Source organism: Poecilia reticulata, chromosome 2, assembly GCF_904066995.2.
Source record: "Poecilia reticulata chromosome 2, P_reticulata-male-v2, whole genome shotgun sequence".
Lineage (NCBI taxonomy): Eukaryota > Metazoa > Chordata > Actinopteri > Cyprinodontiformes > Poeciliidae > Poecilia > Poecilia reticulata.
In genome coordinates this window covers 38,471,684-38,484,214 of record NC_088831.1, presented here as the reverse complement: position 1 = coordinate 38,484,214, position 12,531 = coordinate 38,471,684, and the positions used below count along the sequence as shown (strand labels likewise).

Genomic DNA, 12,531 nt, shown 5'->3' with positions numbered 1-12,531 from the left:
TTAATTAAATTAACAAGCAATTTAACATGACAAAAACAGTCCTGTACAACAACATTTCTCACAAAAGTGTGAAGCAAAACACCAAGGGTTAACAGTTAATAAGTGTTTACCACATGAATTTTTTTATTCCAAAAGATAAAATGATAAGTACTTTAAAATACAACATACTTTGTAGTAGACAAAGAAAAGGGAATATTTAGGGACATGGTTCACGTGTTTCCGTCTACAAATCTGTTTTGACTCTTTGCCCAAAAGTGTAACCAAGAATAAAATAAGTATATCTTGTTTAAGTGCATACACATTAACACTTTAGTTATTGTGTGTAATCTGCTTTATTGCCTCTGCAGAAGGTCATTTCTTACAAACATAAACATAAAATCTTGCATGCTTGTCTTTAAACTGTAAGGGAAAGTGATGAACTTTAAATCATTGTGTAAGGGCTAAAGAGCACAACAATTTACTGACACATTTTTCTACTGGAAAGATGGAACTGTAGTTTTCCTCCAGGAACTCTGCTGTAGTTACAAAAATCATAATAAATATTAAACCAAATAAACATATAGTAAGCACACATCCACAAATTCATCCTATGAAGAACTTCCACTTCTTTCTCTTGGAAGACCTTCCTCAATCTCTTCCTCAGAGTAAGAAGTGTAGATCCCTGCCCCACCATCTCCTCCTCTGTATCTTGTGAAGGTGACAGAGCTCAAAGATGCTTTGCTCAGCTGTTTCATTTCTTCTATTCCAAACTCATCCTCCATCTCTCTCTGACTCTCATCTTCCAGGCTTGAGCTGAGGGAGATATGATGATGTTTGAGACTCTGTATGTCCATTGTATCGTCAGATGTTGCAGTAACTTGATCCCTCGCTTTGCGACTTCTCTTCCACTTCATGCGTCTGTTCTGGAACCAGATCTTCACCTAAAACACACAAGATGATTGAAGCTTGATATCATCTTCTTTTCAGTTCGAAATATTTTTTTGTATGTGGTCCTGAAATACATATCACTGTTTTGCTTCACTTCATAGAAACAGGACAAAAACTATAAAAAATACTGTAGCGTGGTATATCATGCCAAACATAACACTACATTATCACAGCATAGTTTACAAATAACTTAGCAAAGTACAATAATGCAAAATATTTGTATCCACTATGCTATATATTGCAGTCATATTCAGTAAATAACAATACACGTCTAAATGAGTTTCGTTTGTCAGATCAGTGGTACCTTTTAAAATAACCTTTTATTGGTCTGGTGATGATAATCTAATTTTTAAATACCATGTTTTAATTTGCTGTAAGTGAAAAATCATCATCTTTTACAGGGAATTGCCTGATTACAGGGAAATGCCTGATTGGAAGCATTTTAAAGACATTCATCCTCAGGACATGTACCCTAATGACATTAAATAACATTTTACAAATCAGAAATATTTCCTGTGTTTCTGATTGAAATGCATTTCCCACTTTCTAACCTGAGTCTCCGTCAACCTGAGCGAGGTGGCCACCTCGAAGCGTTTGGGCCTGGACAGGTACTTGTTGAGCTTGAACTGATTTTCCAGTTCCAGCAGCTGCTGACTGGTGAAAGCTGTCCTGGGCCTTCGACACTTCCCCAGTAAGGCTGCCTGACCTGGTACTAGGACAGAAACATAAACATCGTATTCATTATTAGAGATAAAAAATAAACTGATGGCACTAAAGGTGCCAATCTGCCTGTGGGTTATAATGTCCCCTTGTTCCTAACATTTATTCCAATGATTTTGGAGGTGGTAATAAACTCTACAGAGGTCCATCACATTAATGAAAACCCTGCATGAATAAACAGCTGATTAATGGGAGATCCTTTGCAGGTTTTACCTTGTTGGTAAAAAAATAAAAAATAAAATAAAAAACACAAAAAAACAAAACAAAACAACAACAAAGAAACGTTATTGTGCCAAACCTATTTTTCTGTCAATCACAGCTGCACATCCAGAATATCAAGAAATCAAACATATCAAAACATAGAAAAACAACTAAGTACTTATTGAAAAAAAAGGCATGTTACTTTTTAAATGTAGCTTCATCCCATAATTTCACTCTAATAAAAAAATTGCTTTTTTTTTTTTTTTTACAGTAAATTTTCAAATGCTTCTCTTCAGAGGAAAAAAGTCTGGGAGATATTTATTAAAGTGTTAAGATTTATTATTATTATTATTATTATTATTATTATTATTATTATTATTATTATTATTATTATTATTATTATTATTATTATTATTATTGCTTAAAGCGTTTAGGTTAATTATAAAACTTTAGAAAACAGAATGATATTTCGCAATGAACCCACCTACATACTCTCCAAATCTTGGCATCACCATTCCTCCTCTGACCCAGGGATCCACTGGAAGCATCGTGGCCATGCCGCCTCCCTTCGTGTGCTCCGGATGAGGCTGAACCAGCTGCGCAAAGGCTGGATACATCAAGGCAGGGTGCTGGCCTCCGAGGCCCGCCAGCGGATACATGGACCCCGGATGCATTCCAATAAGACCGACTTGTTGCAGAGCCGTGAATCCAGACGGAGACAGGTTGAAGAGATGCGGCTTGGACACAGCAGACAGCTGGGCTGGAGATGAGATTGGATACTTTGGATGAGAAGAGGGCGAATCTGAGCCGCGCGTCGACGCTGGACTAATATCAGGGCTCCTGTTGTGAAACAGTCTCGGGGACACGCAGTCCCTGTCCGTCCTCCTGTCTGAATCATGCGCCAGCAGCGCGTCAATGCGAAAGTTTTTGGACTTCTCCATGGCGATAGTCATCCTCCTCCAAGACGCAGGCGGTACTTAGGTTTGCAAAAAAAGTAGAACGCTTGCTTCTTTTCTAATTGAGGAAATTAAATGTCATTTGTTGGTGCCAGTTGCTGCCTTTCCTTCTTGTGGAAGAATTGTCCCCTCTCTGACCAATTCCACTTTGATCATATGCGTAAAACCCCCCTTCGCCCACCCCAGCAGTGAAAGGAAAAATTACTGGCACACAATAGTGCCATAAAATCTCCTCCCCCTGTGATTGGCCAGGGCCTTGCAGCACAGGGTCAGGACATTTACACTCTCTTGGATTATTGAGCACCTCTTTCAGCACCCTCTTGAACTGTTCAGTTTGGCTAAAAGAAAGGAGCACATCACCTTTATCCTCAATATAGATAGTCAAGATCTACTTTTTACATTTCTTTTCCAAATTAAAAGGTTGCCACTTGTTTATATGGTCCCCATCTGTTCTGCTCTCATTCTGTCACTTTCTTACATTCTCATTTAGCTTATCGCTGTGTTATCCATCACCTCTTATATGATCCCAGCTTTATGTGACGTTAATGTGTGGTTTTCTCACAAAACCTTTTACAGCCATATATTACATCGCACCTGCATCTTTAGACACCTGCAAACAGTCTTGAAAACTATATTGGTGTAATTGCTGCAATCTCTGTGACAAAATTAATAATTTTACAGCTAATTCCTCATTAAACTTTATTACCTATTAAGGTTGACAGAAACAGAGCCGCTCTTATCAACACCCACAGCAATGATTACCAGCCATCACCACACCACAGAGCACATAAAAAGGCAGTAAACTGATAGAAAGCAAACTTATTTTCTCCCCTTTGCAGAGGGGAGCCAAATATAAAGTGTGAACAGGTGACGCAAAACCAGCGTGCAGCGGATGGTGTTTATTCTCTCAGCCTATGCTACACTCGGAGAAAAACATAAATCAAGGTGCAGCTTCCCGTCAGCCCGAACTACATCTGTCCTGTAAAAAAAAAAACCCCAATAAGGGCTTAATTACATTTGTATTAAAATGTCCAAACTGTTTAGATGTGCGCTTGTGCCACAGTCATCAGTGGTGATTTCCTGCTGGGTATTACAGGGCTGATAAGAGGCCTGTCATATACCTGGGAAAACAAACTCTCTCATGTCAAAGACAAACACACCAACACCTGCTGGACTCAACAGTGAACAAAGCAGCCAGTGAGTTTAAAAGCGTGTATGTGTGTGTACCGGCATGCAGATGCTAAAAAATATTCAGCTACAACCAACTTTTTAATCAGACAATACGGTTTTTTTAACTGACATCATGCAAATTAGTTCAGTTTAATGACAAGTGGGGATTTACCTAAATAGACTGACTTGAAAAGCATCCATATGCCATATCCAAAGAGCTGTTTGCATCTTGATGCGTGCATGTGTGTTTTTCTTCTCTCCTCAAAGATCTGCCACTTATACAGCATTCTGTACTTGGAAATTCTGACTCCCGGAGAAGTCAAAAATGGAAAAATCAACTAGAACACTAGAGTCTGGAAATTTTTCAAGATCTGATACGGCAGCTCTTCGCATCTGTGGAGAAAACGTGTTATTTACAAGGCAAGGTTGTAGGAGTTCATCTAAAATCATTGTTACATGCAGCACCTACAGCTATAAGCTAAAAAAAACAAAAAAAAAAACGGTGTTTGAATGCAGAAAGAACATCTTAAAATTATGCTTGGAAGAGGTACAGTACATGGGACTGTGCCTATTTGCCTCCCATATGTTACCTGCTGTGGGAGGAAGCCAGAATAGCCTGAGAGAAACCAGGGGAGAACATACAAACTACATGCCAAATAACATACAAACTACATGCCAAATGACCCCAGGCTGGAGGTTGAATATAAAAGCTCAGATATCACATAAATATAGATTCTGTGGATTAAAAGAGACGTGAATTTTTTTCACCAACATACTGAGCTGACAGTGTGATTCATGATGATGAAACTTTTATGTTTTCACCTTTAACAAAAAAGGGATTTTTCATTCAACTCTTACACATAAAAATGAGCATCTTTTCACAAACAGATTGCAATCATAAATTGCTACTCTGAAATAAGTAGATGGGACAAAATTGAATGGTTTTCAAGGATACAGCTGAAAAATGAAGGTAAAATAGACACTAAATAAGTATTTACTTAGACTTCCTAAAAAAAGAATTAGGGTATTAAAATAAATGGGTAAAATCTAATAATATGATTATGTGACAAACTAAAGCTGGATTACAGTTTTACTAGGAAAATAATTCAAAAGCTGAAAGTATAATTCAAAGCTTCATACTGCAACACAAAGTTCTAATAAAAATTAAACTGTCCTTTCCTTGGCAACAAACTCTGTCTTTTTTTGTGCTTCAAGTGAGCTTCAGTATCCACTAATTTGATCAGTTTAAAACATAGTAAGTCACAGTAAGTCACAAAGCTGGGAAGTCACTCGGCCCTTCTCCATTCATGTTTCCTCTTTTCAAACACAAGTGAAAGCAGGCTTAACACAGTGGGCCGTTTTCTGGAACCTTAAGCGGGAAAAGATCATCTTGTTGGTGGAAGGGAGAGCCGCAGTATTAAATCACTGACTTTAAACTAACAGTGTATTTTGACATCCTATTAATGATATTGGAAAACACATTTGAAGAAAATAAAAAAATAATAAAACAACAGGGGAGACTTTTAAAATATGCAAATGCAAAGTAGTGCAATCTGTAAAGAGAAAATCTAATTCTGCATAATTTTTGCACGACTTTGACATACAAAACAAAAACTTTATGAACATATACATTTGTACTAAGAAAGAAATAGGCAATATAAAAAAAACACTTTAAGCACCCCAGTTTTACAAAGTAAAATAGAACCAAGTATCCCAGGAGATATTAGGTCAAGTGGAAAATCTTCTAAAATTCCCAACATATCCAGCACAAAACAGCCTGTTGTTCTCCTGGTGCATGTGCCCCACTGTGGTATATTGTCCAATATCTGCTTTTTGTTTTCCATTGTTTCTATTGTCATACCCCTGTCTTGTTCTGATTGGTCTAATGGACCGCGGGGGAATAGAAAACTTCCTTTTTGAGCCGGGGTGGTCGTCTAGGGTTTCAAGGTTCTGTTTTGGTTTAAAACGGGTTGATTAATGGCAGCCATCACAACTGAGACTGGGGGATAATGAGGAGGACAAGAGGGAGGAACAGAGGAGGAGACGGGGAAAAGGAGGAGGGCCGAGGGCAGGAGGAGAGGTGAGATTGGAGGAGTATTACTCAGCACTGTAAAAGGCTGGGAGGACAGCACAGTTAGATAAGGATTCAGGGCAGAAGCGACAGGAGGAGAGAAGATGCACTAATTAGTTCTGAACAGGAGTTGGTGAATGAGAGGAGGAGACAGACACACGTAGAGCTGCTTAACGCACAAAGACACGAGGTGCGACAGGGCAGCGGAGGAGTGGCTGCAGGGAGTAGTTAAACATCTGCTGCTCTGTGGAACTCCAAGGCTGCTCTGAAGACTTACGCTTCCAAAACACTCATTACCCAAATGGCTTCCTTTAAACAAACACACAAAGGCTTTAACAAACAGCAGGAGATCCTTCAAGAAAGCAGAATTTGTCTGGATTTTATAAATGATCTTTAAACAAAAACCCAGAGAGGAAAACTTTAATGCACCTATATTTTCTAAATTTTGCTTATGGTGGGCAAGACATTGATGCACTCTTAAAGAGTTGTGATCAATAATTGTAATCGTCGTTTATAAAATGAAATGTTTATTTGGTCTATTGCTGAATAGAGAAGTGATTTTGTCAAAAACAAAGGAGGTAGACCGATGGCTTTCGGTGGATAGAAAGAGAAGAAAGAATATTTGGGCATAATTTAGCTCAACGATCCATTCATTACAAACCAAAGACATCTAAGCATACCATGGCCCTTCCTTTTATCTTAAATTGACATAATGCCTCCTTGCAGTTTGGAATCGCCGACAGATTGTTCTTCTGCTGTATTCTTTAGTTGTAGGATAGAGTCAGAAACATTTTAGTGGTATTGATGCATTTATAAACTTGGAACCATTCCTTAAACACTTACATTGGTCACAATATAAAACAATAAAGTAGAGTTGCTTTTCATCTGCATGTTGGAGATGAAGCCTTTATTTACTGCATATGCATGGTCCAACGTGAAACAATTGTGAACAAATCTGTGCAGTACTACAGTTTTTGTTGGGACGTAATTATGATCCAAGCCTGGGTGAGGTTGTCAAAGAGCTGTACTCCAATTATCTTAAAGCTTTTCACTCTTTCTACTGAATGGTTATTGATGCTTATTATCAATAGTGATCATCTTCTGCTTTTTTTGGATTGAGAAAGTTTGTCTTTAGATCAGTCATCTAGCTTTTTCACTTCCTGCCTACACATTGACTTGTCATCCCAATGAATGAGCCCCACTACTGCACATTTAAAGGCTTAGGCTTTCCTTCTGTGTGGAGCCACAGTCGTGTATTAATTATGCAAATAGTAGCAGACTAAGCATAAAATCATGAAATGGCCCACTGGTCAATGGGATGGAGTGCTCAAATAGCTTCATATTAGGTAATCTCTGTAGACCAAAAAAATAGATTTATGGATGTGGTGAAACTGGACATGACGTTAGTTGGTTTGCAGGTAGAGGATGCAGAGGATTGGACTAAATGAAGACAGATGGTTTGCTGTGGTGACCCTGAAGGGAAAAGCCAAAAATAGGAGAGGTAAAAAAATAAAATAATTTGCAATTAATAGAAATGTAAAAGGTCAGTGTTGTACTAAATCGGGTCAAATAACTGTAATAACTTGTATTCACCAAACAAGGGCATGTATTTTGGTAATTAAGTCTCCCTGCAGAGTTTTAAATTATATTCAGAATCCCCATAGCATGAGTAATATGGCAGTGTAGAGACATTTAGAAAAGTTTAACAGCTGGTTACCCAGGAATTTTACTAAATGATTAAAAATTCAGATGATACAGTTTCCAGTTCAGAATTTGATTTCATTTTAGTTACCTATTTTATTGAATTTGTCATTTAGTTTACATTTGTATTCTAGTTTGATGTTTAGCATATTTTATGCTATTTTATCTGTTAAGATTTCAATGACTTGTCCTCTGAAGTAAAATATCTGAGTCAGGTAGCAGTGCATAATGGGGAAACATCCCACTGAATTCACGTGTCTCTGTTATTTAAAAACATCTCAACTCACAACAAGAGATAATTATTGTCCCTTTTTAAGAAGCCTACACTAAATATCATGACTTTAATTCAAAGTCACAAAAGCAAATCACACAAACAAGAAAAAAATCAAAGCAGTTTAGCGAAAGCTGTGTAGGGCAACCACAAAATATAATCAATCAGGTCTAGTCATCATTAAGTTATTGAAACTGCAAACTTTTAGAAGAACTTTTACAAGAACTAAAATGCTATATAGTGTAACAAAAATCTTCAACAAATATCTGAAACCAGTTTTATATGCTTTGCTTCTTTGCCTCCTCTTTCATTTTGTCTGTTTCTCCTCCTTTCTTTTCATCACATGCAAGGTTTATGACTAATGTTCCATCTTTTCAGCGTGGAGACAGTTCAATTAGCCTTGTGGTTTGTGGGCCCTCCCACCAATCCATGTTTGTGTTCTTTAATCAGCTCAGGTCCACGCCTGCGTGTCCACACGGATTGGTGTCTGCATGCCCGTGCGTGTGTGGAAGCTCCAGGATTTGGTGATAAAGAGAACCACATAATTCGTCAACATCGCCTCGCCTGACACAATCCCATCAGCTCACCTTTATGCTTTTTTTCCCCAATATTGCTCAGCTGAAGCGGATTCAGTGATGAAATGTACGCCGACTGTTCAGGGAAGAAAATAAATTAAACAGCAGCACGGACAGGCTTGTAAATTCCAAGAATGAATTGCAGTGTTTTGAAATCATTGCTAATCTGTCTTCTGTCCGTTACAGTGTTGCTATTCTTTGCATGATGATATATGTTGAAAAGCAATTTGGATAAAAGTAGTTTATGCCGGTCACTCATCCTTTCTTTCTGTGGAGGAGACATTCATTTTACAGTTCTGCTTTTTTGTTGGGGTCGGTGTTACACACACGTAATGCAATTGTATTGTTACTTAAAGGGAGAAAAATGTTAAACAAGGTGTCCAGACTGGGGGGGATTACAATGCAAAGCAATCTTGTGCCTAATAAGTAAACAGAATCCACATGTGGAATTTAATATTGGCATAAATAAAACTGTTGTGTGAAGATCTCAGCTGTTTGTTAGATTCCATTGCTGATCAAATAGCATCACGAAGACCAAGAAAGACAGCAGAAAGATTAACAATAAAGTTGTTGAGAAGTTTAAACCAGAGTAATGTTATATAATAACATCTTGAGCCATAGGCATGCAACAGAGCACTGTTCAAGGAATCATCTGAAAGTAAAAGGAGCATGAAAGCACCAGGACCAAACTTTCCACTAAAATGGACAGGCCAAACACAGAGAGTTTTATTTAGAGAGACAGCCAAATCATTTACAACTCTGAAAGAGCTGCAAAGATCTACACCTCAGAAAGGAGAATATTTCAGCAGGACAACTATTGGCTGTGCACTTCACAAATACTATCTTGATGAAAGAGGGTTTTAAAAAAAAAGGCTTTCTGCCACCAAGGATACACAGGAAATATGTGAAAGAGTGTACTCTAAATGCAAAAACTAAAGTTTTTGGTTTGCCAGTGCAAAGTGTGGGGGGTGAGAAACTAACAATTGGGCATTGACCAAAATGTATTATTTCCACAGTGAAACATGGTGGCGGCAGCATCATGAAGCTTGTTAAGGGGAAGTTGGATGGATCTGACCAGAGGGAAATCCTGGAAGAAAACCAGTTGGAACGGAAACTCAAACTGCTTGTTGCAAGTGATGCAAATGTTCACATATTTGCATAATTTCATTTATGCCCCTAATTTCCCCTTTCCCTGATACCTTTTTCCTTATTTATGCATTAAAACCTCTGTAGTGCATCTTTCTGTGTGCCAACAATAGACAAATATGTTTATGTTTGTAGCTCTCACTAAAGCAACTAAGTCATAAAAGGTCTGATTTCTTTAGTTTTTGTTTTTTTTATTTATTTATTTTTGCTTTTATATAACAGACACCAGAACGACAAAGCCTTTAAATGTAACCACTTTCACTGGAGAATGAGACAATATCAGACTTGTGCTAACTTGGTGAAATATAATAATGACATTATGACGTTTAGACGCGAGAGAAAACTGTTGCTGAGACGACTGGCAGGATGAAGCCATTTCTGGTAAAACAAGCTCTTCATTTGCAGGTGTTACACGGAGAGGTGTAGGTGAAACGTGATACTGCATGGAGGCACGCATGGCTGGAAGTTCCCAACAGGCACCTGGCCTCTTGCTTAATGTCTGTAAATGAGCAGCTAATGATGTGTGTGGAGCTATTTGCTTATCCGTATCAGCTCCACAGCTGCTTTTGTTCACACGGCCCCTTCGATCATTGGACTACACATTGACATGCACTTGCTCGTTCAATAAGGACATAGATAGCGTTTATTTATCTTTTTACTTGGGTTGCAAGTGTTAGTGTCCACACCAGGGAAAATAGCCTGTAGTTAAAGCAGTGTAGTAGTGTAGCCAAAATGAGTTAGCGTGTTTTATCACCTGTATCTATGCTCAAGACATTGTCAAAAATATTTTTAAATTTAGTGGACATCTAAAACCACTGGATGCGTTCTCAGTGGTTAACACATCCAGGTTGTGTTCCTTCAGTCCACTTTTAAATGTTTTCTTCCTTTTCTTTATGTTCTTTCTGTTGGTTCTTACATTTAAGATTTTCTACAGGGATTCCCCAAAAAGTCTCGATTTTAAGAAACCCTGTTTCAGCAGTTCTGCAGTTTTCTGAACGTTTGATCCACAATAGAGGGGAATAAAAAAAAAAAAAAGAATGCTGCTTCTCCCTGTTTGATTCTGGGGATGCAGAGTAAACTTGAACCGGAGGATCTAAGTGGTTTGGAAGAATGATACAACAACAACAACAACAACAACAACAACAACAACAGGTATTTTATGTATTTTGGTGCTTAGAGATTCAGTGATTTACTAAACAAAAGAGTATTTTAAAGTCTGTTTTTTGAGCTTCAAGGAGCCAGTGTAGGAACTCTGGATTTCCGGCGATGTGTTTAATTTTCCTAGTTTTAGTGAGAATGTCAGCAGCTGCGTTCTGGATCAGCTGCAGCTGACTGACTTCTTAGACAGACCTTTGAAGACATTGTTGCTGCTGAAGTAGCCTGAAGCTTACATAGCGTACATACATAGTTTGGATTCCAGTGAAATGATTTTGAACAAATACAAATAATTTACCTTGTAGGAAAATATAAACTAGCATTAGCTCTTTATCTTGTAGAGCTTTGTATTGTTTTCATTTTAGCTACTAGTAAATATGGCAGCGTTTATTGCATTTTCCATAGACTGTGAATAAGTTAGTGGTCACAAGCATCTGCACTATATATAGTGATTAGTTCTTTCTTCATTTATGTTCAGCAATCACAGATGGTGTAGCAGAAGCTTGCTCCATACTCTCGATGTGTATCTCTCCTCCTCCCTCCATTCTTGTCCATTGATGTGATAATGGCTACAAATTGATGAAGCCATTGAGTTTGCTGGTGACACGAGGGCAAGAGGGGGACACAAACACTCCACCACCTACCAGAACTCATTATTCAGATTTCTTCCTCCCTCTGATCCCTCTTGCTAGTTTTTTTTTCTGACTCAGCCAAAAGCACAAGATTTATTAGCTATATAATAAATTCCTCAGTCTGGGAATATCTCATGCATTTTGCCTTTACTTTTGTCTAACTCAGTGACTCAGTGTGTTGCTTGATGAGAATACGATTGACAGTAAAATTCTTTACTTGCATGGTATTTAGTATCAAAGATATGGAAAATAGGCTTCTAATGCCTTAAGCTTTAATTAAAAAAGCAAAACTCTTATGTCAATGCTACAGGCTTTTCTGAAAATACGTATTACCGTGCTTAGCAAAAATGTTATTTTTCTTTGCATTTTTCACAATTTTTCACATTACAACCACAAACCTTTGTCTCTTTTATCGGGGTTGTATGTAATATACAAACACAAAATATGTCATAATGGAGAAAGCTACATTTCTTTATTTTTCAAAACTCTAAAGTCAGGGATAAAGTTGTAGAGGTTTAATGTAGAGTTAAGTCAATATGTCGAGCATTAAACCTCTGACTGGGTAACGTTAAATAATCTTACAGAGATTAAACGGGTGTGTCACGACAGCAAACCTACCAAAACATGGCTCAACATCTAAACTGCCAGAACTGATAAAGAGAGTCACAATCAATCAAAAAGCCAGGAGCTCTCTGGAAACTCTGGAGGAATGACAAACATTCACAGCAGAGGCGAGAGAATCTGTTCACATCAAGTCGTTATTTCCCAGGCTAATCATTTTAATTTTAGGCCTTAATTTGGGCATTAAATATGCCAAGATTTACAATACCAGATGATAAATGTTTAGGGAAGTGTTCCCTCATTATCTCTTCTTCTATGTTTTTTTTCCCCTTTGAAACAGGGGATGGTGGGATTTATTTGTTCCATGATTTGTTGCTCTGGCTGTGGAATTTATGAAGCAAACAAAACGAAGTTCCATGTTGGAAATGTCAAAAGGAATTTATCC

General features: G+C 37.8%; 1 protein-coding gene and 1 long non-coding RNA gene across 2 annotated transcripts; one reads left to right on the top strand and one right to left on the bottom strand.

Moving 5' to 3' along the window:
• Nucleotides 1–95: 95 nt before the first annotated feature.
• Nucleotides 96–2,986, bottom strand: LOC103460561 (pancreas/duodenum homeobox protein 1-like). Its single transcript, XM_008402798.3, has 3 exons — nt 2,333–2,986; nt 1,479–1,639; nt 96–920 (listed from the first exon to the last, which is right to left on the bottom strand). Exons 1-3 carry the CDS (start codon nt 2,799–2,801, stop codon nt 588–590), a joined length of 963 nt encoding a protein of 320 aa, XP_008401020.1. The 5' UTR covers nt 2,802–2,986; the 3' UTR covers nt 96–587.
• Nucleotides 2,987–5,477: 2,491 nt separating this feature from the next.
• Nucleotides 5,478–8,702, top strand: LOC103460572 (uncharacterized). The gene is made up of 3 exons (XR_532952.3): nt 5,478–6,054; nt 7,464–7,546; nt 8,468–8,702. It is a non-coding gene; the product is annotated as an uncharacterized LOC103460572 (long non-coding RNA).
• Nucleotides 8,703–12,531: the final 3,829 nt, after the last annotated feature.

Bases quoted from the DNA above. Each gene is read 5' to 3' on its own strand.
- LOC103460561 (XM_008402798.3), bottom strand. From the start codon at position 2,801: ATGACTATCGCCATGGAGAAGTCCAAAAACTTTCGCATTGACGCGCTG. The intron at 1,640-2,332 runs GTGGGTTCATTG...TTTCTGTCCTAG, and splicing joins AAGATTTGGAGAGTATGTAG to TACCAGGTCAGGCAGCCTTA. The intron at 921-1,478 runs GTTAGAAAGTGG...TGTGTGTTTTAG, and splicing joins TCAGGTTGACGGAGACTCAG to GTGAAGATCTGGTTCCAGAA.